General features: G+C 57.0%; 1 protein-coding gene across 1 annotated transcript in view; it reads left to right on the top strand.

Annotated features, from left to right (window-relative positions):
- Positions 1-24,005, top strand: part of ATP13A2 (ATPase cation transporting 13A2) — a 46,742-nt gene extending 22,737 nt beyond the window's left edge. Inside the window, 24 exon segments of the mRNA XM_075333357.1 lie at positions 1,618-1,749; positions 1,822-1,989; positions 2,643-2,753; positions 2,958-3,004; positions 4,308-4,352; positions 4,354-4,497; positions 4,618-4,717; positions 4,720-4,823; positions 6,196-6,300; positions 8,144-8,300; positions 8,409-8,529; positions 8,919-9,043; positions 9,112-9,272; positions 9,545-9,655; positions 10,044-10,123; positions 16,031-16,183; positions 16,442-16,464; positions 16,467-16,537; positions 17,734-17,874; positions 17,876-17,935; positions 17,937-17,962; positions 20,594-20,745; positions 21,648-21,820; positions 22,282-24,005. Of these exon segments, the coding sequence (XP_075189472.1) occupies positions 1,618-1,749; positions 1,822-1,989; positions 2,643-2,753; positions 2,958-3,004; positions 4,308-4,352; positions 4,354-4,497; positions 4,618-4,717; positions 4,720-4,823; positions 6,196-6,300; positions 8,144-8,300; positions 8,409-8,529; positions 8,919-9,043; positions 9,112-9,272; positions 9,545-9,655; positions 10,044-10,123; positions 16,031-16,183; positions 16,442-16,464; positions 16,467-16,537; positions 17,734-17,874; positions 17,876-17,935; positions 17,937-17,962; positions 20,594-20,745; positions 21,648-21,820; positions 22,282-22,443 (2,672 nt within the window). The 3' untranslated portion in view covers positions 22,444-24,005.
- The last annotated feature ends 296 nt before the right edge of the window (positions 24,006-24,301 follow it).

Raw genomic sequence — 24,301 nt, 5'->3', positions numbered from 1 at the left:
TTGGATGGTGGAGGGTGCACTGGAGTCAGGTTTGGATGGTGGAGGGTGCACTGGAGTCAGGTTTGGATGGTGGAGGGTGCACTGGAGTCAGGTTTGGATGGTGGAGGGTGCACTGGAGTCAGGTTTGGATGGTGGAGGGTGCACTGGAGTCAGGTTTGGTTGGTGGAGTGTGCACTGGTGTCAGGTTTGGTTGGTGGAGGGTGCACTGGAGTCAGGTTTGGATGGTGGAGGGTGCACTGGTGTCAGGTTTGGATGGTGGAGGGTGCACTGGACCAGGTTTGGATGGTGGAGGGTGCACTGGTGTCAGGTTTGGATGGTGGAGGGTGCACTGGTGTCAGGTTTGGATGGTGGAGGGTGCACTGGAGTCAGGTTTGGATGGTGGAGGGTGCACTGGTGTCAGGTTTGGATGGTAGAGGGCGCACTGGTGTCAGGTTTGGATGGTGGAGGGTGCACTGGAGTCAGGTTTGGATGGTGGAGGGTGCACTGGAGTCAGGTTTGGATGGTGGAGGGTGCACTGGAGTCAGGTTTGGATGGTGGAGGGTGCACTGGAGTCAGGTTTGGTTGGTGGAGGGTGCACTGGAGTCAGGTTTGGATGGTGGAGGGTGCACTGGAGTCAGGTTTGGATGGTGGAGGGTGCACTGGAGTCAGGTTTGGATGGTGAAGGGTGCACTGGAGTCAGGTTTGGATGGTGGAGGGTGCACTGGAGTCAGGTTTGGATGGTGGAGGGTGCACTGGAGTCAGGTTTGGATGGTGGAGGGTGCACTGGAGTCAGGTTTGGATGGTGGAGGGTGCACTGGAGTCAGGTTTGGATGGTGGAGGGTGCACTGGAGTCAGGTTTGGATGGTGGAGGGTGCACTGGAGTCAGGTTTGGATGGTGGAGGGTGCACTGGAGTCAGGTTTGGATGGTGGAGGGTGCACTGGAGTCAGGTTTGGATGGTGGAGGGTGCACTGGAGTCAGGTTTGGATGGTGGAGGGTGCACTGGAGTCAGGTTTGGATGGTGGAGGGTGCACTAGTGTCAGGTTTGGTTGGTGGAGGGGTGCACTGGTGTCAGGTTTGGATGGTGGAGGGTGCACTGGTGTCAGGTTTGGATGGTGGAGGGTGCACTGGTGTCAGGTTTGGATGGTGGAGGGTGCACTGGAGTAAGGTTTGGATGGTGGAGGGTGCACTGGTGTCAGGTTTGGATGGTGGAGGGTGCACTGGTGTCAGGTTTGGATGGTGGAGGGTGCACTGGAGTAAGGTTTGGATGGTGGAGGGTGCACTGGTGTCAGGTTTGGATGGTGGAGGGTGCACTGGAGTCAGGTTTAGTTGGTGGAGGGTGCACTGGTGTCAGGTTTGGACGGTGGAGGGTGCACTGGTGTCAGGTTTGGATGGTGGAGGGTGCACTGGAGTCAGGTTTGGACGGTGGAGGGTGCACTGGAGTCAGGTTTGGATGATGGGGGGTGCACTGGAGTCAGGTTTGGATGATGGGGGGTGCACTGGAGTCAGGTTTGGATGATGGGGGGTGCACAGGTGATGGGATTCTGTGGAGTCGCTGCAGGCTCAGGTGTGGGGGCTGCAGACAGTCGTCATCCACCGTTGTACCTGAACCCTCCTCATCCTCCCGTTCTCCTTCCCAGAGGAGCTGATGGTGAACTCCCTGGATCTGGTTCCCGGGGACTGCGTCCTCCTTCCTCCGGAGGGTATGCTGATGCCGTGTGACGCCGCGCTGCTCTCCGGGGAGTGTATGGTGAATGAGAGCATGCTGACCGGTGAGTGACCCCCGGAGACCCCCACCCCATTATAATCTGTACACCGCCCTCATCATATTGTGTTCTATAAAGGTGAAAGTGTTCCCGAAATGAAAACCCCCCTCCCTGACGGCCCCTCCACAGCGGATACAGCGTACTGCCCCGACGCACACCGCCGCCATACGCTATTCTGTGGAACCCAAATCATCCAGGCCAAGAGCTACCTGGACAAGGAGGTGACCGCCATCGTCATCAAGACAGGTAACGCCAAGAAACGCCGGCCCAATACCTACTGTGTATTAGGGGGACAAGGAAGTATGAGGGTCCGAACACAGCCGAAGATGGTCACCTCCTGCATTATACTCCAGAGCTGCACTCACTATTCTGCTGGTGCAGTCACTGTGTACATACATTACTGATCCTGAGTTACCTCCTGTATTATACTCCAGAGCTGCACTCTCTATTCTGCTGGTGCAGTCACTGTGTACATACATTACATTACTGATCCTGAGTTACCTCCTGTATTATACTGCAGAGCTGCACTCGCTATTCTGCTGGTGCAGTCACTGTGTACATACATTACATTACTGATCCTGAGTTACCTCCTGTATTATACTCCAGAGCTGCACTCACTATTCTGCTGGTCCAGTCACTGTGTACATACATTACATTACATTACTGATCCTGAGCTACCTCCTGTATTATACTCCAGAGCTGCACTCACTATTCTGCTGGTGCAGTCACTGTGTACATACATAATATTACTCTGTATTATCCTCCAGAGCTGCACTCGCTGTTCTGCACTGGTAACAGCTGCTTGTTCTGTGCAGTTGTCTGGTGTAATGAGTTCTCTGCACCTTGCTGACTGTTTCCATTGAGTTTGCATGTTCCTTTGTGGCATTTCCTCTCTCCAGGCTTCTGCAGTGTGAAGGGCAGCCTGATCAGCTCCATCCTGCACCCCAAACCCATCCGCTTCAAGTTCTACCGGGACTCCCTCCTGTTTGTCCTTGTCCTGGCTGTATTCGGTGAGGGTCCGGCCGATAATGGTCCACGGGTCTCCTGTACTTGTCCAAGACCCTTGATCCGCGGCGCCCCCTGCCCTGCGCCCGCGCCCCCTGCCCTGCGCCCGCACCCCCTGCCCTGCGCCCGCGCCCCCCGCCCTGTGCCTACGGCTTGCGCTCAATTTTGGGGGTCTGGTGTCTGACCACTTTGTCCGTTTTTCTTTGCAGCCCTGATTGGCACCATCTACAGCATCGCCATCCATGTCTTCTATAAGGTAGGTTTTCTTCGGCCCCCTTGGCTGTGTCTGGGCCCCCGGCTGTGTCTGGAACCCTTGGTCTCCGGCCCCCGGATGTGTCTGGGCCCCCCCTTTGATGTGTCCTGGGCCCCCCCGGCTGTGTCTGGGCCCCCCCGGCTGTGTCTGGGCCCCTCTGGCTGTGTCTGGGCCCCCCCGCTGTGTCTGGGCCCCCCCCGGCTGTGTCTGGGCCCCCCGCTGTGTCTGGGCCCCCCGGCTGTGTCTGGGCCCCCCCGGCTGTGTCTGGGCCCCCCCGGCTGTGTCTGGGCCCCCCCGGCTGTGTCCTGGGCCCCCCCGGCTGTGTCTGGGGGCCCCCCGGCTGTGTCTGGGGCCCCCCCGGCTGTGTCTGGGCCCCTCTGGCTGTGTCTGGGCCCCCTCTGGCTGTGTCTGGGCCCCTCTGGCTGTGTCTGGGCCCCTCTGGCTGTGTCTGGGCCCCTCTGGCTGTGTCTGGGCCCCTCTGGCTGGCTGTGTCTGGGCCCCTCTGGCTGTGTCTGGGCCCCTCTGGCTGTGTCTGGGCCCCTCTGGCTGTGTCTGGCCCCTCTGGCTGTGTCTGGGCCCCCGGCTCTCCGGCCCCTGGCTGTGTCTGGGCCCCTCTGGCTGTGTCTGGGCCCCTCTGGCTGTGTTTGGGCCCCTCTGGCTGTGTCTGGGCCCCTCTGGCTGTGTCTGGGCCCCTCTGGCTGTGTCTGGGCCCCTCTGGCTGTGTCTGGGCCCCTCTGGCTGTGTCTGGGCCCCTCTGGCTGTGTCTGGGCCCCCGGCTCTCCGGCCCCTGGCTGTGTCTGGGCCCCTCTGGCTGTGTATTGGGCCCCTCTGGCTGTGTCTGGGCCCCTCTGGCTGTGGTCTGGGCCCTCTGGCTGTGTCTGGGGCCCCTCTGGCTGTGTTGGGCCCCTCTGGCTGTGTCTGGGCCCCTCTGGCTGTGTCTGGGCCCCTCTGGCTGTGTCTGGGCCCCCCGGCTGTGTCTGGGCCCCCCCCGGCCTGTGTCTGGGCCCCCCCGGCTGTGTCTGGGCCCCCCTGCTGTGTCTGGGCCCCCTCTGGCTGTGTCTGGGCCCCTCTGGCTGTGTCTGGGCCCCTCTGGCTGTGTCTGGGCCCCTCTGGCTGTGTCTGGGCCCCTCTGGCTGTGTCTGGGCCCCTCTGGCTGTGTCCGGGCCCCTCTGGCTGTGTCCGGGGCCCCTCTGGCTGTGTCTGGCCCCTCTGGCTGTGTCCGGGCCCCTCTGGCTCTGTCCGGGCCCCCCCGGCTGTGTCCGGGCCCCCCCTCTCCGGCCGCTGATTCCCCGCTTGTCTTCTGCAGGATGGCGTCTCGCAGATCATTATTAAGGCCCTGGACGTCATCACTTATCATCGTTCCTCCCGCTCTTCCGGCCGCCATGACGGTGGGAACGATTTACGCCCAGAGCCGGCTGAAGACTAAGGGCATCTTCTGCATCAGCCCCCCGCGCATCAACGTCAGCGGCAAGATCAAGATGGTGTGCTTCGATAAGGTGACCTCCTCTGGGCAAGGCTTGTGTCTCCAGTGCAGATCTGAGGTTGTCAGACAGGATCTCTGCGCTGCGGGGTGTCGGGGGTGTCCGTATAACATCTCCCCCTTGTACTTCCCCCAGACAGGGACCCTGACAGAAGAAGGCCTGGATGTGTGGGGAGTGGTCCCCCTGGAGGACGGCGGCTTCCTGCCCATCGTCCACGACGCACGTTCCCTCCCCGACGTCACTTGTTATTTTCTCTGGCCGCCTGTCACGCGGTCACCTTCCTGAGCGGGCAGCTGATCGGCGACCTGATGGACCTGAAGATGGTGGAGTCTACGGGCTGGGTGAGGATCCAGGGTCCCCCCACGTCTGACCCCCCGGCAGCGCTCCGTGTACCCAGCTTTGTTCTGCGGCCCCAAAACTCCTGCTATTTTCACCCTTCATGACTGATGGTTTATATTTAACGGGTCTCTGCCTTTGATGCCGGCACGAGCCGCGTCTCCGCCCTTGATGCCGGTGACGAGCCACGTGTCTACCTTTTGATGCCAGCGCTGAGCCGTAACTCCTGCCTCTGATGCCGAGCCGTGTGTCTGCCTCTGATGCCGAGCCGTGTGTCTGCCTCTGATGCCGAGCTGCGTGTCTGCCTCTGATGCCGAGGCCGCGTGTCTGCCTCTGATGCCGAGCCGCGTGTCTGCCTCTGATGCCGAGCCGCGTGTCTGCCTCTGATGCCGAGCCGCGTGTCTGCCTCTGATGCCGAGGCCGCGTGTCTGCCTCTGATGCCGAGCCGCGTGTCTGCCTCTGATGCCGAGCCGCGTGTCTGCCTCTGATGCCGAGCCGCGTGTCTGCCTCTGATGCCGAGCCGCGTGTCTGCCTCTGATGTTGGTGCCGAGCCATGTTTCTCGCCTTTGATGCAGGCAACATGACTTGTCTCTGACTTTGATGCCAGCATCGAGCCGCGTGTCTACCTTCCATGCCAGCGCCGAGCCGTGTCTCTTCCTTCGATGCCAAGCCATGTCTCTGCCCTTGATGCAGACGCTGAGCCGTAGCTCCGCTTTTGATGCAGCCGACAAACCGTGTCTCTGACTTTGATGCCGGCACCAAGCCACATGTCTGCCTTCGATGCTGGCACCAAGTCGTGTGTCTGCCTTTGATGGTGGCGTCTCTGCCTTTGATGCCGGCGTCTCTGCCTTTGATGCCGGCGTCTCTGCCTTTGATGCCGGCGTCTCTGCCCTTGACGCCGGCGTCTCTGCCTTTGACGCCGGCGTCTCTGCCTTTGACGCCGGCGTCTCTGCCGTTGATGCCGGCGTCTCTGCCTTTGATGCCGGCGTCTCTGTTTTTGATGCTGGCGAAGATGTCGAGCCGCTCCATTCCCTGCCCATGACGGCTGATCTCATCCTGCGTCATCTGCCTCTCATAGCCATGGGTTGTCAGGAGCTGCACCCGCCACTGATAACCAGCTAAATACCGCTGCCAATCAGTGACAGCAGGGTTTATTACTCACCAGCAGGGGGCGCGTCAGTCACCGTTTCCATTGGCGCTCCCGTGACGTGATTGCGGTGGGCAGTTATGATGGCGGGGGGTCAGCTGAACCTCGACGTGTTTGGTGTCTGCGGACTTGCACTGACCGGGGGAACCTTATTCCCGGGTCACTTTTGCCATAATGTGGAGAAGATAAATACTGCCCTGTAAATGGATTCTTGGTTCTGTCTCCTGCAGATCCTGGAGGACGGAGACGCAAATCCACAAACCACAGAGATTTTTGGCACTAAAGTTCTATCAGCAATGAAGCCCCCGAGCCTGGAGGAGCAGCCCCTCGGGACGGTAAAGCCTTTGTCCCCTCCTGGTTATCGCTGGTGATCTGGAGCCTCCGCACAGGACGGCCATTGTCTGATCAGTACTAGAAATCCGCTGCACACGTTATCCTGAGCTGAAGTTGTTGTGTGATGGCGTCTGCCTCTGTGCCGGTGTGTTCTGGTGTGATGGCGTCTGCCTCTGTGCCGGTGTGTTCTGGTGTGATGGCGTCTGCCTCTGTGCCGGTGTGTTCTGGTGTGATGGTGTCCTCCTCTGTGCCGGTGTGTTCTGGTGTGATGGTGTCTGCCTCTGTGCCGGTGTGTTCTGGTGTGATGGTGTCTGCCTCTGTGCCGGTGTGTTCTGGTGTGATGGCGTCTGCCTCTGTGCCGGTGTGTTCTGGTGTGATGGTGTCCTCCTCTGTGCCGGTGTGTTCTGGTGTGATGGTGTCTGCCTCTGTGCCGGTGTGTTCTGGTGTGATGGTGTCTGCCTCTGTGCCGGTGTGTTCTGGTGTGATGGTGTCTGCCTCTGTGCCGGTGTGTTCTGGTGTGATGGCGTCTGCCTCTGTGCCGGTGTGTTCTGGTGTGATGGCGTCTGCCTCTGTGCCGGTGTGTTCTGGTGTGATGGTGTCTGCCTCTGTGCCGGTGTGTTCTGGTGTGATGGCGTCTGCCTCTGTGCCGGTGTGTTCTGGTGTGATGGCGTCTGCCTCTGTGCCGGTGTGTTCTGGTGTGATGGTGTCTGCCTCTGTGCCGGTGTGTTCTGGTGTGATGGTGTCTGCCTCTGTGCCGGTGTGTTCTGGTGTGATGGCGTCTGCCTCTGTGCCGGTGTGTTCTGGTGTGATGGCGTCTGCCTCTGTGCCGGTGTGTTCTGGTGTGATGGTGTCTGCCTCTGTGCCGGTGTGTTCTGGTGTGATGGTGTCTGCCTCTGTGCCGGTGTGTTCTGGTGTGATGGTGTCTGCCTCTGTGCCGGTGTGTTCTGGTGTGATGGCGTCTGCCTCTGTGCCGGTGTGTTCTGGTGTGATGGTGTCTGCCTCTGTGCCGGTGTGTTCTGGTGTGATGGTGTCTGCCTCTGTGCCGGTGTGTTCTGGTGTGATGGTGTCTGCCTCTGTGCCGGTGTGTTCTGGTGTGATGGCGTCTGCCTCTGTGCCGGTGTGTTCTGGTGTGATGGCGTCTGCCTCTGTGCCGGTGTGTTCTGGTGTGATGGTGTCTGCCTCTGTGCCGGTGTGTTCTGGTGTGATGGTGTCTGCCTCTGTGCCGGTGTGTTCTGGTGTGATGGTGTCCGCCTCTGTGCCGGTGTGTTCTGGTGTGATGGTGTCTGCCTCTGTGCCGGTGTGTTCTGGTGTGATGGTGTCTGCCTCTGTGCCGGTGTGTTCTGGTGTGATGGTGTCTGCCTCTGTGCCGGTGTGTTCTGGTGTAATGGTGTCTGCCTCTGTGCCGGTGTGTTCTGGTGTGATGGCGTCTGCCTCTGTGCCGGTGTGTTCTGGTGTGATGGCGTCTGCCTCTGTGCCGGTGTGTTCTGGTGTGATGGTGTCCGCCTCTGTGCCGGTGTGTTCTGGTGTGATGGTGTCCGCCTCTGTGCCGGTGTGTTCTGGTGTGATGGTGTCTGCCTCTGTGCCGGTGTGTTCTGGTGTGATGGTGTCTGCCTCTGTGCCGGTGTGTTCTGGTGTGATGGCGTCTGTCTCTGTGCCGGTGTGTTCTGGTGTGATGGTGTCCGCCTCTGTGCCGGTGTGTTCTGGTGTGATGGTGTCCGCCTCTGTGCCGGTGTGTTCTGGTGTGATGGTGTCTGCCTCTGTGCCGGTGTGTTCTGGTGTAATGGCGTCTGCCTCTGTGCCGGTGTCGCCCCCCGCACTTTATCTCTCGCCATTTCTGCCCCCTAGAAACACCAGTTGCCGGTCGGAGTCCTGCAGAGATTCCCCTTTTCTTCTGGTTTGCAAAGGATGAGCGTCATCGCCAAAATCCCGGGGGATTCTCAGCCTGAGCTGTACATGAAGGGGGCCCCGGAGATGGTGGCCAGCCTGTGCCGGCCGGACTCAGGTGAGCGGTGACGTCTGTGAGCGGGGGGTGCTCCTGGCGGTGAGCGGTGACGTCCGTGAGCAGGGGGTGCTCCTGTGCCGTTATGCTGTACTCTTTTCTTCCCTACAGTGCCGCCGGACTTCACCGCCATGCTCCGCCAGTACACCCAGGATGGCTACCGGGTGCTGGGATTCGCCCATAAGCCTCTGCCCTCAGTGCGGACGTTCGAGGAGGCGCAGTCCATCACCAGGTTTGTGTCCGGAGATCAGCAGCGAGAAATGCAAAAACCGTACCGTTCCCTCTGCGGGATCAGCGGGCAGCGGGCGAATGCGGGATCTGATAAATCTGCTGAACATTAGTCCGAACCATCGGCGGTGGTTGTGCCGCAAGTGTGCATGTGACATCGCCGGTGGTTGTGCCGCAAGTGTGCATGTGACATCGCCGGTGGTTGTGCCGCAAGTGTGCATGTGATATCGGCGGTGGTTGTGCCGTGAGTGTGCATGTGATATCGGCGGTGGTTGTGCCGTGAGTGTGCATGTGGTATCGGCGGTGGTTGTGGCCCTTCCCGGGCAGTGCTGCCCCCGCTCCTCCACGTTTGGTGCCGGTGGTCACCGCTTTCGTCTGTCTTGTATGTTGCAGGGATTTGGCGGAGCGGGACCTCATTTTCACTGGATTCCTGGTAATGAAAAATGTCCTGAAACCGGAGACGGCCGCGGTCATCTACTCCCTGCGGAGGGCCGACATCCGCACCGTCATGGTGACCGGTGAGTGCCTCGCTGCTCGCGGTCTCCGTACCCGGGGCCGGTCACTGATGCTCCTCCCTGTGCTGCAGGGGATAACATGCTGACGGCGGTGAATGTCGCCCGGAGCTGTCACCTGGTGGAGCCGGCGGAGAAGGTTTTCTTTGTGAACGCGTCTCCACCGACGTACAACAGCGCCGCCGCCCTGAAATTCATCCCGTCAGAGCCGGCGCCGGCAGAAGAGTACCGAGAGGTGAGCGGCCGCTGCGTATAGCCGGTGCGTATAGCTGTGCGCGATATCTGCCCGCCGTCACCGCATCCAGCAGTCATGTACAAACACCGCCGTTTGCACCCCGCAGTTATGTGCAGGCACCGCAGTCAGTGTCCATCGCGGACGTGAGCGCAGCCGAAGTATCACTGCAATATCTAACCTCCGCAGCAGTGACCGGGTGTGCACAGGAGCCACAATGTGCGGTGTGAGGGAGCAGTCCCCGCTACAGCAGCTCACCTCTCCTTCTCCTGCAGGGTCTGTACCAGCAGGGGGCGCTGTTCCTGGAGAGGCAGCCATACTGTTTTGCAATGAATGGGAAATCCTTTGCAGTCTTGTCAGACTTCTTCCCCGATCTGAAGCCCAAGGTAAGATGGAACGTGTCCGTGTGACAGGCACAGGCAGGGGCAGGCACGGACAGGCACAGGCAGGCAGGCAAGGGCAGGCACAGGCAGGGGCAGGCACGGGCAGGCACGGGCAGACACAGGCAGGCACGGGCAGACACAGGCATGCACGGGCAGGCACAGGCAGACACTGAGGCAGGCACGGGCAGGCACAGGCAGGCACAGGCAGAGACGGGCAGGCACAGGCAGACACGGAGGCAGGCACAGGCAGACACGGAGGCAGGCACAGGCAGACACAGAGGCAGGCAGGCACAGGCAGACACAGGCAGGCACAGGCAGACACAGGCAGGCCTCCACATTGTGCGTCTGTCCCCGTCGGTCTCCATTACATTCTTGTCGTCTCCTTCTGCAGATTCTTATACACGCGGCGGTGTTCGCCCGGATGTCACCGGAGCAGAAGACTCAGCTGGTGCGAGATTTCCAGGATCTGAAGTGAGTGACTTGTCCTGCCCGCTGCTCCGCTCCTCTGCTGCCCCCGCTGCTCCGCTCCTCTGCTGCCCCCACTGCTCCGCTCCTCTGCTGCCCGACTCCTGCCCCCGCTGCTCCGCTCCTCTGCTGCCCCCGCTGCTCCGCTCCTCTGCTGCCCCCACTGCTCCGCTCCTCTGCTGCCCGACTCCTGCCCCCGCTGCTCCGCTCCTCTGCTGACCCCGCTGCTCCGCTCCTCTGCTGCCTGACTCCTGCCCCCGCTGCTCCGCTCCTCTGCTGCCCCCGCTGCTCCGCTCCTCTGCTGCCCCCGCTGTTCCGCTCCTCTGCTGCCTGACTCCTGCCCCCGCTGCTACGCTCCTCTGCTGCCCCAGCTGCTCCGCTCCTCTGCTGCCCCCGCTGCTCCGCTCCTCTGCCGCCCTACTCCTGCCCCCGCTGCTCCGCTCCTCTGCCGCCTGACTCCTGCCCCCGCTGCTCCGCTCCTCTGCTGCCCCCGCTGCTCTGCTCCTCTGCCGCCCGACTCCTGCCCCCGCTGCTCCGCTCCTCTGCCGCCCGACTCCTGCCCCCGCTGCTCCGCTCCTCTGCCGCCTGACTCCTGCCCCCGCTGCTCCGCTCCTCTGCCGCCTGACTCCTGCCCCCGCTGCTCTGCTCCTCTGCCGCCTGACTCCTGCCCCCGCTGCTCCGCTCCTCTGCTGCCCCCGCTGCTCTGCTCCTCTGCCGCCCGACTCCTGCCCCCGCTGCTCCGCTCCTCTGCCGCCTCACTCCTGCCCCCGCTGCTCCGCTCCTGTGCCGCCTGACTCCTGCCCCCGCTGCTCCGCTCCTGTGCCGCCTGACTCCTGCCCCCGCTGCTCCGCTCCTGTGCCGCCTGACTCCTGCCCCCGCTGCTCCGCTCCTGTGCCGCCTGACTCCTGCCCCCGCTGCTCCGCTCCTCTGCCGCCTGACTCCTGCCCCCGCTGCTTTGTGGGGGCGGGGGGTGGTTGGGTGTCTGAGTATTGGGGGTTGGTGGGTGGGTTTCTGGGTATTGGGGGGTGGGGGTTGGTGGGTGGGTTTCTGGGTATTGGGGGGGGTTGGTGGTTGGGTTTCTGGATATTGGGGAGGTTGGTGGGTGGGTTTCTGGATATTGGGGGGGTTGGTGGGTGGGTTTCTGGATATTGGGAGGGTTGGTGGTTGGGTTTCTGGATATTGGGGGGGGGGGTTGGTGGGTGGGTTTCTGGATATTGGGAGGGTTGGTGGTTGGGTTTCTGGATATTGGGGGGGGGGGGGTTGGTGGGTGGGTTTCTGGGTATTGGGGGGGTTGGTGGGTGGGTTTCTGGGTATTGGAGGTGGGGGTTGGTGGGTGGGTTTCTGGGTATTGGGGCTTTAACCAAAAAAGCACTTAGGTCCATTTCAACTATGTTTCCTCAGACTAGGTCCTTGAATAAGCATATAAAACCTATAACTGACCTATTATCCCACATTTTTCATATATGTAGTTGTTTTTTTAAAAAAAATAATTATTCTAAGTAGAATTGCTATCAATAATTTTTATTTAATCCAAAAAATACATGTCACACAGTGCACAAGGGGTGAAAAAGTAGCTAAAAAAAATCTTAAAAACATTCAGAGGGTATTTAAATGAGAGGGTAGCATGATCCACATATCCCATTAACATCACTGGTTCATTTAATAGGTGACAAAATTTCCTTAAGACATAGGTACATAAAAAGTGCTTAGTACAATGCAATGTTCACATAATTCTCAACATATACTGGTCAAGATTGCATGTAAATATATATAAAGTGCTTAGTGCGGAGCAGCATAAACTGTAAACATATACACAGAGTCCTGTGCTGCCGTAATCAGCTGCACAGGGCAAATATTATCAAGCTCACCACTGAACCATGACTTGGGGGTAAGACAATTAATTCATAGTGAAAACCCACCAATATGGGGATGACAAGTATGTGGATCACGTCACCCTGCACCTCGACGCGTTTCGCATAGAGCTTCGTCCTGGAGGTGCAGGTATGGCGCAATCCATGTCCTTATATACATCCTTGCTATTGTCGCTATGTCACACCTGTATCATTGGCGCACACGTCCCATCCGCCTCCCCATTCGCCGCCACGCCCGGCGTCCGGAAACCGCCACTGCGCATGCGCACAGTGAATCGATCTCATTGGACGCCGGGCGTGACGCGGAAGGAGGAGGTCAGATGATCCGCGCGCGCACATACAGTGCTTTACATTCCTCCATCTTGCATGAGGGCAAGCGGAAGGGCAGAGATAGAGTCCGGCCACAATGATTCAAATCAATCACTTCATACTCTGTATTTAAATTTTGTTGATAAGTGTATATGAGGTATAGTCCTCCTCTTTCTTTATTGTTTTATATAAGTCATTTTGACGTGGTCGAAGTCCATCTCCGCCCCCCCAGGGTGCATCCAGGCATTATATTTTCCCTGGGATATTAAGCATTATGTTCTTCCATATAAATCCATTCTGTATTCTTTTTCGTTCTTTTTTAGATGGGGTGTTTCTCATAGCGAAGGAGGATGTCTTGCCACCATAATCCTGTTAGTAATACATAATCATAACAAACACTAGTTAAGAAAACAATTAAAATGGAAAGTCGAGAAACAGACTGCATATCACCACCCCATGCTGCTATAGTGTCATAAGAATGGTTTAAAGCTAATGGCATCATTTAATCCATTTGGTTTAATAGTATTTAGCACTGTTATCCAACGTGCCTCCTTTTGGGCTAGATTTTTCTTTACATCACCCCCTCTGGCTCCAAGTTGTACCCTATCTATGCCTCTAAATTTCAGCAGTCTCCAATTGTATTGATGCTTATCTCTGAAATGTCTTGGGATATTTTTTAATTTTTCAATATCCTCTGGTTTCTTGGCTTTAACTGCATTTTTAATGTCTCGAATGTGTTCCATGACTCGAACTCTGAATTCTCGGGACGTTAATCCCACATAGATTAAGTCACATGGGCAATACGCCCAATATACCACCCCAGTCGTACGGCAGTTGATATGGTGCACTATGGTATATGTGGTTGAGTGAGTTGAGTCATGGAACACCTGAGATCTCTCTACTTGGGTACACGCACCACAGTCTCCACAGGGGTATGTACCCCACCTAGGCTTAGTATTAAGGCCCCACAGATTTTTTTGTGGGGGAATGTAGTGACTCCTCACCACCATATCTTTAATCGTTTTGGCTCTTTTAGATGTAACTGCTGCTTTTGATGTTAAGATTGGGGCTAGGTCATTATCCGTAAGTAATATGGGCCAATATTTGTTTAATATAACACACATCTCCCTCCATTGGGCATGGTATGGAGTTATAAATCTCACCTTTTGATCTGCCTGCTCTTTCTTGGTTGATTTTAAGAGGTCCATACGTGATGTCTTTTTCGCTCTCTTGTATCCCTCTTCAATATCCTGATTCCTGTATTGACGAAAATGGAACCGTTTTTTTAGATCATGGGCTTGTGCCTCAAAAAGGGTGTCACTTGAACAGATGCGTCGTGCCCTTAAGAACTGACCTGTAGGGATCCCTCTGATTGTCTGTGTTGGGTGAGAAGATTTCGCACTTAATAATGAGTTAACAGCTGTCTTTTTTCGGTATATGTCCGTCTTCAGACTTCCATCTCTTTCCTTAAATATCTTGATATCCAAAAAATCAATATTTTCTTGGCTATAAGCATAAGAAAGTTTGATATTATGATCATTCTTATTTAATTGATCCATGAACTGATTCAGCCGGTGAGTCTCCCCTTCCCAAATCAAAAAAATATCATCTATGTAGCGCAGCCATAAATGGACTGCGCCACATGATTCAGATGGAAATTGTATGGACCGCTCCCACCATCCAAGAAAAAGGTTCGCGAAAGAGGGCGCACAAGACGCCCCCATTGCGGTCCCCCTCTCCTGGAGGTAGTAGCGGTCCTTGAATAGAAAATAATTATGTGTTAGAATAAATTCTAACAATTGTACTAGGAGACTCACCAGCTGATCATCCATATTGGACATTTTCAAGTAATATTCTACCGCAGTGATTCCATCTTTGTGTGCAATTGAGGTGTATAATGATTGCACATCAGCTGTTACCATCATCATATTTGTCTCTAAAGTGATATCTTGGATTGCATTCAGAAATTCTGTCGAATCACGAATATATGATGGCAGTGTGGTCACTATAGATTTTAAATAGTGATCCAAAAATTTGCACACTGGTTCACAGAGGCCTTCATTTCCGGATACGATTGGCCTGCCTGGTGGTTGTAATGGGTCCTTATGTATTTTGGGCACAAAGTATATTTGTAGGTACCCTCGGAAACTCTAATATGAGCCCCTCCAGAATAGATTTGGGAATTATACCCTTCTCGAAGGCATCATATTGTCTTACCCCCAAGTCATGGGGTTCAGTGGTGAGCTTGATAATATTTGCCCTGTGCAGCTGATTACGGCAGCACAGGACTCTGTGTATATGTTTACAGTTTATGCTGCTCCGCACTAAGCACTTATATATATTTACATGCAATCTTGACCAGTATATGTTGAGAATTATGTGAACATTGCATTGTACTAAGCACTTTTTATGTACCTATGTCTTAAGGAAATTTTGTCACCTATTAAATGAACCAGTGATGTTAATGGGATATGTGGATCATGCTACCCTCTCATTTAAATACCCTCTGAATGTTTTTAAGATTTTTTTTAGAGCTACTTTTTCACCCTTGTGCACTGTGTGACATGTATTTTTTGGATTAAATAAAAATTATTGATAGGCAATTCTACTTAGAATAATTATTTTTTTTAAAAAAACAACTACATATATGAAAATGTGGGATAATAGGTCAGTTATAGGTTTTATATTTTTCTGGGTATTGGGGGTTGGTGGGTGGGTTTCTGGGTATTGGGGGGTGGTGGGTGTATTTCTGGGTATTGGGGGTTGGTGGGTGTATTTCTGGGTATTGGGGGAGTTGGTGGGTGTATTTCTGGGTATTGGGGGGGTTGGTGGGTGGGTTTCTGGATATTGGGAGGGTTGGTGGGTGGGTTTCTGGATATTGGGGGGGTTGGTGGGTGGGTTTCTGGATATTGGGGGGGTTGGTGGGTGGGTTTCTGGATATTGGGGGGGCGTTGGTGGGTGGGTTTCTGGATATTGGGGGGGTTGGTGGGTGGGGTTTCTGGATATTGGGGGGTTGGTGGGTGGGTTTCTGGATATTGGAGGTGGGGGTTGGTGGTTGGGTTTCTGGATATTGGGGGGGGTGGTGGGTGGGGTTTCTGGATATTGGGGGGCGTTGGTGGGTGGGTTTCTGGATATTGGGGGGGGGTTGGTGGGTGGGTTTCTGGATATTGGGGGGGTTGGTGGGTGGGTTTCTGGATATTGGAGGTGGGGTTGGTGGTTGGGTTTCTGGATATTGGGGGTTGGTGGGTGGGTTTCTAGGATATTGGGGGGGTTGGTGGTTGGGTTTCTGGATATTGGGGGGGGTTGGTGGTGTGGGTTTCTGGTATTGGGGGGGTTGGTGGGTGGGTTTCTGGATATTGGAGGTGGGGGGTTGGTGGTGGGTTTCTGGATATTGGGGGTGGGGGTTGGTGGGTGGGTTTCTGGATATTGGAGGTGGGGGGTTGGTGTTGGGGTTTCTGGGTATTGGGGGGGGTTGGTGGGGTGTATTTCTGGGTATTGGGGGGGCTGGGGGTGGGTTTCTGGATATTGGGGGGGTTGGTGGGTGGGTTTCTGGATATTGGGGGGTTGGTGGGTGGGTTTCTGGGTATTGGGGGGATGGGGGTGGGTTTCTGGGTATTGGAGGGTGGTGGGTGTATTTCTGGGTATTAGGGGGGCCGGGGGTGGGTTTCTCTGTATTGGGGGGGAAGGGCGGCGGGGGGTCCGTCTCTCCTGACCTGTGACGGTATCCTCGCAGTTACTGTGTGGGGATGTGCGGTGATGGCGCCAATGACTGTGGAGCGCTGAAGGCGGCGGATGTGGGGATTTCGCTGTCGGACGCGGAGGCTTCAGTGGCGTCTCCGTTTACATCCAGAGTCGGGAACATCGAGTGCGTCCCCATCGTCATCCGGTGAGTGCGAGTCCTCCTGGGCGTGCGCCGTCCTCCCCGCCACAGGGCGGCCATTGTGGGGGTCGGACGCAGCGGTGCCGCTCACTATTCAGGAGGGTCTCACCTCTGGCCCCGTCTGATCATTACCGGTGACAGCTCGGTCCCCTGCGCCATGCTTTACACTGCAGCGCTGCGGATCTGTTACAGGAGCCGTGATTATAAAGCACTAATGATCTCGGCCTCCGTTTTTCCATCCTTTAACCCTCGCTCGTCTTGCAGGGAGGGGCGCTGCTCGCTGGAGACTCCTTCGAGATGTTCAAGTACATGGCCATGTACAGCCTGACGCAGTTCATCAGTGTGCTGATCCTGTATACGGTGAGTGCGGGGATACGGCGTGGGCTGATCCTGTATACGGTGAGTGCGGGGATACGGCGGGGGCTTGATCCTGTATACGGTGAGTGCGGGATAACGGGCGGGGGGAGGTCCTGTATACGGTGAGTGCGGGATACGGCGGGGGGAGGTCCTGTATACGGTGAGTGCGGGGGATACGGCGGGGGAGGTCCTGTATACGGTGAGTGCGGGGATACGGCGGGGGCTGATCCTGTATACGGTGAGTGCGGGGATACGGCGGGGGGAGGTCCTGTATACGGTGAGTGCGGGGATACGGCGGGGGGAGGTCCTGTATACGGTGAGTGCGGGGATACGGCGGGGGGAGGTCTGTATACGGTGAGTGCGGGGATATACAGTGGGGAGAGGTCCTGTATACTGTGAGTGCGGGGATACGGCGGGGGCTGATCCTGTATACGGTGAGTGCGGGGATACAGTGGGAGAGGTCCTGTATACTGTGAGTGCGGGGATACGGCGGGGGCTGATCCTGTATACGGTGAGTGCGGGGATACAGCGGGGGCTGATCCTGTATACGGTGAGTGCGGGGATACGCGGGGGGAGGTCCTGTATACGGTGAGTGCGGGGATACAGCTGGGGGGAGGTCTGTATACGGTGAGTGCGGGGATACGGCGGGGGAGTCCTGTATACGGTGAGTGCGGGGATACGGCGGGGGGAGGTCCTGTATACGGTGAGTGCGGGGATACAGCGGGGGGAAGGTCCTGTATACGGTGAGTGCGGGGATACGGCGGGTGGAGGTCCTGTATACGGTGAGTGCGGGGATACAGCGGGGGGGGGAGGTCCTGTATACGGTGAGTGCGGGGATACGGCGGGAGGAGGTCCTGTATACGGTGAGTGCTGGGATACAGCGGGGGGGGAGGTCCTGTATACGGTGAGGTGCGGGGATACAGCGGGGGAGGTCTGTAATACGGTGAGTGCGGGGATACAGCGCGGGGAGGTCCTGTATACGGTGAGTGCGGGGATACAGCGGGGGGAGGTCCTGTATACTGTGGGTGCGGGATATGGCGGTGGTAGGACGGGGTGGGCTCCGGGGGTCCGGGCACTGCAGGTCCTGTATACTGTGGGTGCGGGGATATGGCGGTGGTAGGACGGGTGGGCTCCGGGGGGTCCGGGCGCTGCGCTCCTGCATGTCTCGTCTCCTCACGGTCCCCCCGTCGCTCTCGCAGGTGGACACGAATCTGGGCGACTTCCAGTTCCTGCTGTTTGACCTGGTGATCACCACGACCATCGCGGTGTTGATGGGCAGGACGGGGGCCGGCCGCGGTGCTGGTGGACGCGGGCGTCCTCTGGGCACACTGATCAGTACCCCCGGTGCTGGGCAGCCTCATCCTGCAGACCACTATGATCCTCATCATCCAGCTGCTGTCATAACTACCTGATCAGAGCCCAGACGTGGTGAGTGCAGCGCCGCGGCTTTATATAATACCGCCACACTTTCCACCCCATCACCTCCTGTATATAATACCGCCACACCCTCCACCCCATCACCTCCTGTATATAATACCGCGCCTCCCCCTCCACCCCATCACCTCCTATATATAATACCGCCTCCCCCTCCACCCCATAACCTCCTATATATAATACTGCCACACCCTCCACCCCATCACCTCCTGTATATAATACTGCCACACCCTCCACCCCATCACCTCCTGTATATAATACTGCCACAACCCTCCACCCCATAACCTCCTATATATAAATACCGCCACACCCTCCACCCCATCACCTCCTATATATAATACCGCCACACCCTCCACCCCATCACCTCCTGTATATAATACCGCCGCACCCTCCACCCCATCACCTCCTATATATATATACCGCCACACCCTCCACCCCATCACCTCCTATATATATAATACCCGCCACACCCCTCCACCCCATCACCTCCTATATATAATACCGCCACACCCTCCACCCCATCACCTCCTATATATAATACCGCCACACCCTCCACCCCATCACCTCCTATATATAAATACCGCCACAAACCCTCCACCCCATCACCTCCTATATATAATACCACCACACCCTCCACCCCATCACCTCCTATATATAATACCGCCACAACACCTCCACCCCATCACCTCCTATATATAATACCCACAGCCACCCCTCCACCCCATCACCTCCTATATATAAATACCGCCACACCCTCCACCCCATAATCTCCTATATATAATACCTGCCACACCCTCCACCCCATAACCTGCTATATATAATACCGCCACATCCCTCCACCCCATAACCTCCTATATATAATACCGCCACACCCTCCACCCCATAACCTCCTATATATAATACTGCCACACCCTCCACCCCCATCACCTCCTATATATAATACGCCACACCCTCCATAACCTCCTATATATAATACCGCCCACAACCTCCACCCATAACCTGCTATATATAATACCGCCACACCCTCCACCCCATCACCTCCTATATATAATACTGCCACACCCTCCACCCCATAACCTCCTATATATAATACCGCCACACCCTCCACCCCATCACCTGCTATGTATAATACCCGCCACACCCTCCACCCCATAACCTCCTATATATAAATACCGCCATAACCTCCTATATATAATACCGCCACACCCTCCACCCCATCACCTCCTATATATAATACCGCCACACCCTCCACCCCATATCCTCCTATATATAATACGCGCCTCACCCTCCACCCCATCACCACCTATATATAATACCCGCCACACCCTCCACCCCATATCCTCCTATATATAATACCGCCACACACCCTCCACCCCATAACCTGCTATATATAATACCGCCACACCCTCCACCCCATAACCTCCTATGTATAATACCGCCACACCCTCCACCCCATAACCTGCATATATAATACCGCCACACCCTCCACCACCCCATCACCTGCTATGTATAATACCGCCACACACCCTCCACCCCATAACCTCCTATGTATAATACCGCCACACCCTCCACCCCATAACCTGCTATGTATAATACCGCCACACCTTCCACCCCATCACCTCCTATATATAATACCGCCACACCTTCCACCCCATCACCTCCTATATATAATACCGCCACACCTACCACCCCATAACCTCCTATATATAAATACCGCCACACCCTCCACCCCATAACCTCCTATATATAATACCGCCGCACCCTCCACCCCATCACCTCCTATATATAAATACCGCCACACCCTCCACCCCATAACCTCCTATATATAATACCGCCACACCCTCCACCCCATCACCTCCTATATATAAATACCGCCACACCCTCCACCCCATAACCTGATATATATAATACCGCCACACCCTCCACTCCATCACCTGCTATATATAATACCGCTACACCCTCCACCCCATAACCTGATATATATAATATTGTCACACCCTCCAACCCATAACCTGCTATATATAATACCGCCACACCCCTCCACCCCATCACCTGCTATATATAATATCCCCACACCCTCCACCCATCACCTCCTATATATAATACCGCCACACCCTCCACCCCATCACCTCCTATATATATAATACCTCCACCCCCTCCACCCCATCACCTCCTATATATAATACCGCCACACCCTCCACCCCATAACCTCCTATATATAATACCGCCACACCCTCCACTCCATCACTTGCTATATATAATATCCCCACACCCTCCACCCCATAACCTGATATATATAATACCGCCACACCCTCCACCCCATAACCTCCTATATATAAATACAGCCACACCCTCCACCCCATAACCTCCTATATATAATACCGCCACACACCCTCCACCCCATCACCTCCTATATATAAATGCCGCCACACCCTCCACCCCATAACCTCCTATATATAATACCGCCACACCCTCCAGCCATAACCTGCTATATATACTGTAATACCGCTCAGCCCCATTTTCTGCTGCTATTTTCCCTATTCGGCTCCTCTGCATGCCATCTAGTGGCGGTTTCTCAGAATGCAGATCACCTTCCCTCATGTCTGTGGTCGTTGTCGTCTGCAGGTTTGTTCCGATAAATATGACGAGCGCTGATCCTCACAACCTGCCAAATTATGAGAACACGGCGGTGTTCTGTGTCTCCGGGTTCCAGTACCTGATTGTCGCCGTCGTCCTCTCTAAGGGATATCCCTTCCGGAAGCCGCTGTACACCAACCGTGAGTATCTGTGCTGTGGGGGAGGGGGAATCCATGATGCTCTGGGCCCGCGCGGTGCCTCCTCTGACCCATCCTCTTTCCCCGCAGTCCTGTTCCTCTCTGCGCGGTACCCCTTCTGACCTGTCCTCTTTCCCCGCAGTCCTGTTCCTCTCCGCGCGGCTGCCACCCCTGACCTGTCCTTTTTCCCTGCAGTACTGTTCCTCTCCACGCTCCTCTGACCCGTCCTCTCTCCCCCAGTCCTGTTCCTCTCCGCGCGGGTGCCCCCCCCTCTGACCCATCCTCTCTCCCCGCAGTCCTGATCTTCTCCGCTCTCCTCCTGCTCCTCTGACCCGTCCTCTCTCCCCGCAGTCCTCTTCCTCTCTGCGCTCCTCCTGACCCGTCCTCTCTCCCCGCAGTCCTCTTCCTCTCTGCGCTCCTCTGACCCGTCCTCTCTCCCCCGCAGTCCTATTCCTCTCCGCGCTCCTCTGACCCGTCCTCTCTCCCCGCAGTCCTGTTCCTCTCTGCGCTCCTCTGACCCGTCCTCTCTCCCCGCAGTCCTTTTCCTCTCCGCGCTCCTCTGACCCGTCCTCTCTCCCCGAAGTCCTCTTCCTCTCCGCGCTCCTCTGACCCGTCCTCTCTCCCCGCAGTCCTCTTCCTCTCTGCGCTCCTCTGACCCGTCCTCTCTCCCCGCAGTCCTCTTCCTCTCCGCGCTCCTCTGACCTGTCCTCTCTCCCCGCAGTCCTCTTCCTCTCCGCGCTCCTCTGACCCGTCCTCTCTCCCCGCAGTCCTGTTCTTCTCCGCGCTCCTCTGACCCGTCCTCTCTCCCCGCAGTCCTCTTCCTCTCCGCGCTCCTCTGACCCGTCCTCTCTCCCCGCAGTCCTCTTCCTCTCCGCGCTCCTCTGATCTGTCCTCTCTCCCCGCAGTCCTCTTCCTCTCCGCGCTCCTCCTGCTCCTCGCCATGATGCTGTGGATCACGCTCTTTCCTCTGAGGTTCATGCGGTCGCTCCTGGATCTCAAAGAGATCGGAGACTTCAACTTTAAGTTTGTGTTAATCGGAATCGCTGCTGTGAATTTCATCGCCGCTTTCATCGTGGAGGTGAGTGATTATCGGGGGCGGGGGGCGGACGCCGGCCAAATGGGGGGGATCACCAGTGATATCAGGGGCGGGGGTCACTGGCCAAATGGGGGGGGATCACCAGTGATATCAGGGGCGGGGGTCACTGGCCAAATGGGGGGGGGATCACCAGTGATATCAGGGGCGGGGGGGACACTGGCCAAATGGGGGGGGATCACCAGTGATATTGGGGGGACACCGGCCGGGGTGGGTGTTAGGGGGGTCACCAGTGATATTGGGGGGGGGGGGGGGGGGGACACTGGTGGGTGTTGGGGGGGTCACCAGTGATATTGGGGGGGGGCACCGGCTGGGGTGGGTGGGTGTTGAGGGGGGTCACCAGTGATATTGGGGGGGGGGACACTGGTGGGTGTTGGGGGGTCACCAGTGATATTGGGGGGGGACACTGGGGGGTCTCCAGTGCTGACGGCTCCGCTTTCTTCCAGACTTCTCTGGATCACGGATATTTAAGCTGCTTCAGGAAACTGCGCAAAAAGAAGGAGCCTAAGAAAGTTTACAAGAGACTGGAGCGTGAGCTGCGGGGGCTGCACTCCTGGCCCCCCATAGACGAGACTCTGCACCCCAGCCACTCCAAGCACTCCAGGTAGCAGGAGGTTCGGGGGGGCCGTCCTGTCGCTGTGCCGGGTGCTGCACGGTCCCCCAGGAGAGCGCTGGGATCCCCCATCTTTCCAAGCCACATCCCCCCCTCCAGTGACTTGCGTTTTGCTGGATCAGAGGCTCCTCCATTTCTGACGCTGATGATTCAGTAATGTACCGACCCGAACGCTCCCCAGGACGGATACCGGCTGCAGGTCCAGTGCCTGGGCGGCTCCAGTGCCGGGGCGGCTCCCGCGCAGCTTGGCGGGGCCGTGCCCCACATCCCCCGTTACCACCTGTTGTCAGATCCTCGTTGCGGTCGGTTGTCAGCAGCCATTACTGTATTCTAAGGATCTGCCGGTTCTGCTAGTTCCGGGCCCCCTCTCTCTGCCCGGGGCTGGGGGTCCGCTCTGACGCTGGATGTTTGCTCCGTGGTGGATGCGGATTCCTCTGAACTCTCAGGGATAATGTGCGAGGACCGTGACGCCGCTCATCACTCTGCGCTCATCTCCGGGCTCACACTGTCAGGACGAGCGCTGACGGCCGAGCCCCCGACCAAAGGACAACTTTTATTTATTTCTCTTTTTTATGTTTGTCAGGGGTCACGCCCAAAAAAAAGTGCACCTTACTCCTTCTCTTCTCGTCTGCTGTCTACAGATCCGGTCTGTCCTTTTTTTTGTTTTTTGTTCTGGGAGTTTTCCAGAGATGAGGATGAAAAGCTGCAGCAAAGCCGTGCGCTCCGAGGTCGCGTGCGTGCGTGATGGCCGGGCGCTCTGAGGTCGCGTGCGTGCGTGATGGCCGGGCACTCCGAGGTCGCGTGCGTGCGTGATGGCCGGGCGCTCCGAGGTCGCGTGCGTGCGTGATGGCCGGGCGCTCCGAGGTCGCATGCGCGTGTGATAGCCGGGCGCTCCGAGGTCACGTGCGTGATGGCCGGGCGCTCCGAGGTCACGTGCGTGATGGCCGGGCGCTCCGAGGTCACGTGCGTGATGGCCGGGCGCTCCAAGGTCATGTGCGTGTGTGATGGCTGGGCGCTCCGAGGTCACGTGCGTGATGGCCGGGCGCTCCAAGGTCATGTGCGTGTGTGATGGCCGGGCGCTCCGAGGTCACGTGCGTGATGGCCGGGCGCTCCAAGGTCATGTGCGTGTGTGATGGCTGGGCGCTCCGAGGTCGCGTATGTGATGGCCGGGCGCTCCAAGGTCACGTGCGTGATGGCCGGGCGCTCCGAGGTCACGTGCGTGATGGCCGGGCGCTCCAAGGTCATGTGCGTGTGTGATGGCTGGGCGCTCCGAGGCCGCGTATGTGATGGCCGGGCGCTCCAAGGTCACGTGCGTGATGGCCGGGCGCTCCGAGGTCACGTGCGTGATGGCCGGGCGCTCCGAGGTCACGTGTGTGATGGCCGGGCGCTCCGAGGTCACGTGCATGTGCGATGCTCGCTATGCGGCTCTTTGCTGCGGCTTGTGCGTGTGCGGTGTTTGTGGGTTTTTTTGTTTGTTTTTTTTCTTTGCTGTGTTTTTAACTCTTGATAAATCCTATAACTTTGTAAATGCAGTAAATTTCCTGCCCCGGTGGATGCTGCGGCCTCCGTACTTCTGTCTCGTGGTATTTTTTTTTTTAGAGGATTTGGGGTTTTATTGTAACGAAGTCGAGGGCGACTGCTCATAGGATAAAGAGTAAAGCGTGACGTGCAGTACCTGCATTGCAGCACTAGGTGGCGACGCGTCATCAGTCACATTCTGTCATATTGTCCTTCTTATGTCGCCACCTAGTGCTACAATGTGGGAACTACGTGCAATTACTGCTGACGCCTCTCCCCTGAAGCTACAGCCCCCTCCTCCCCCACCTGACACACCTGGGGGCCGGTATCACACC

This window comes from Anomaloglossus baeobatrachus, unplaced genomic scaffold (genome assembly GCF_048569485.1).
Source record: "Anomaloglossus baeobatrachus isolate aAnoBae1 unplaced genomic scaffold, aAnoBae1.hap1 Scaffold_655, whole genome shotgun sequence".
Lineage (NCBI taxonomy): Eukaryota > Metazoa > Chordata > Amphibia > Anura > Aromobatidae > Anomaloglossus > Anomaloglossus baeobatrachus.
This window is presented reverse-complemented; position numbering and strand designations above follow the sequence as displayed.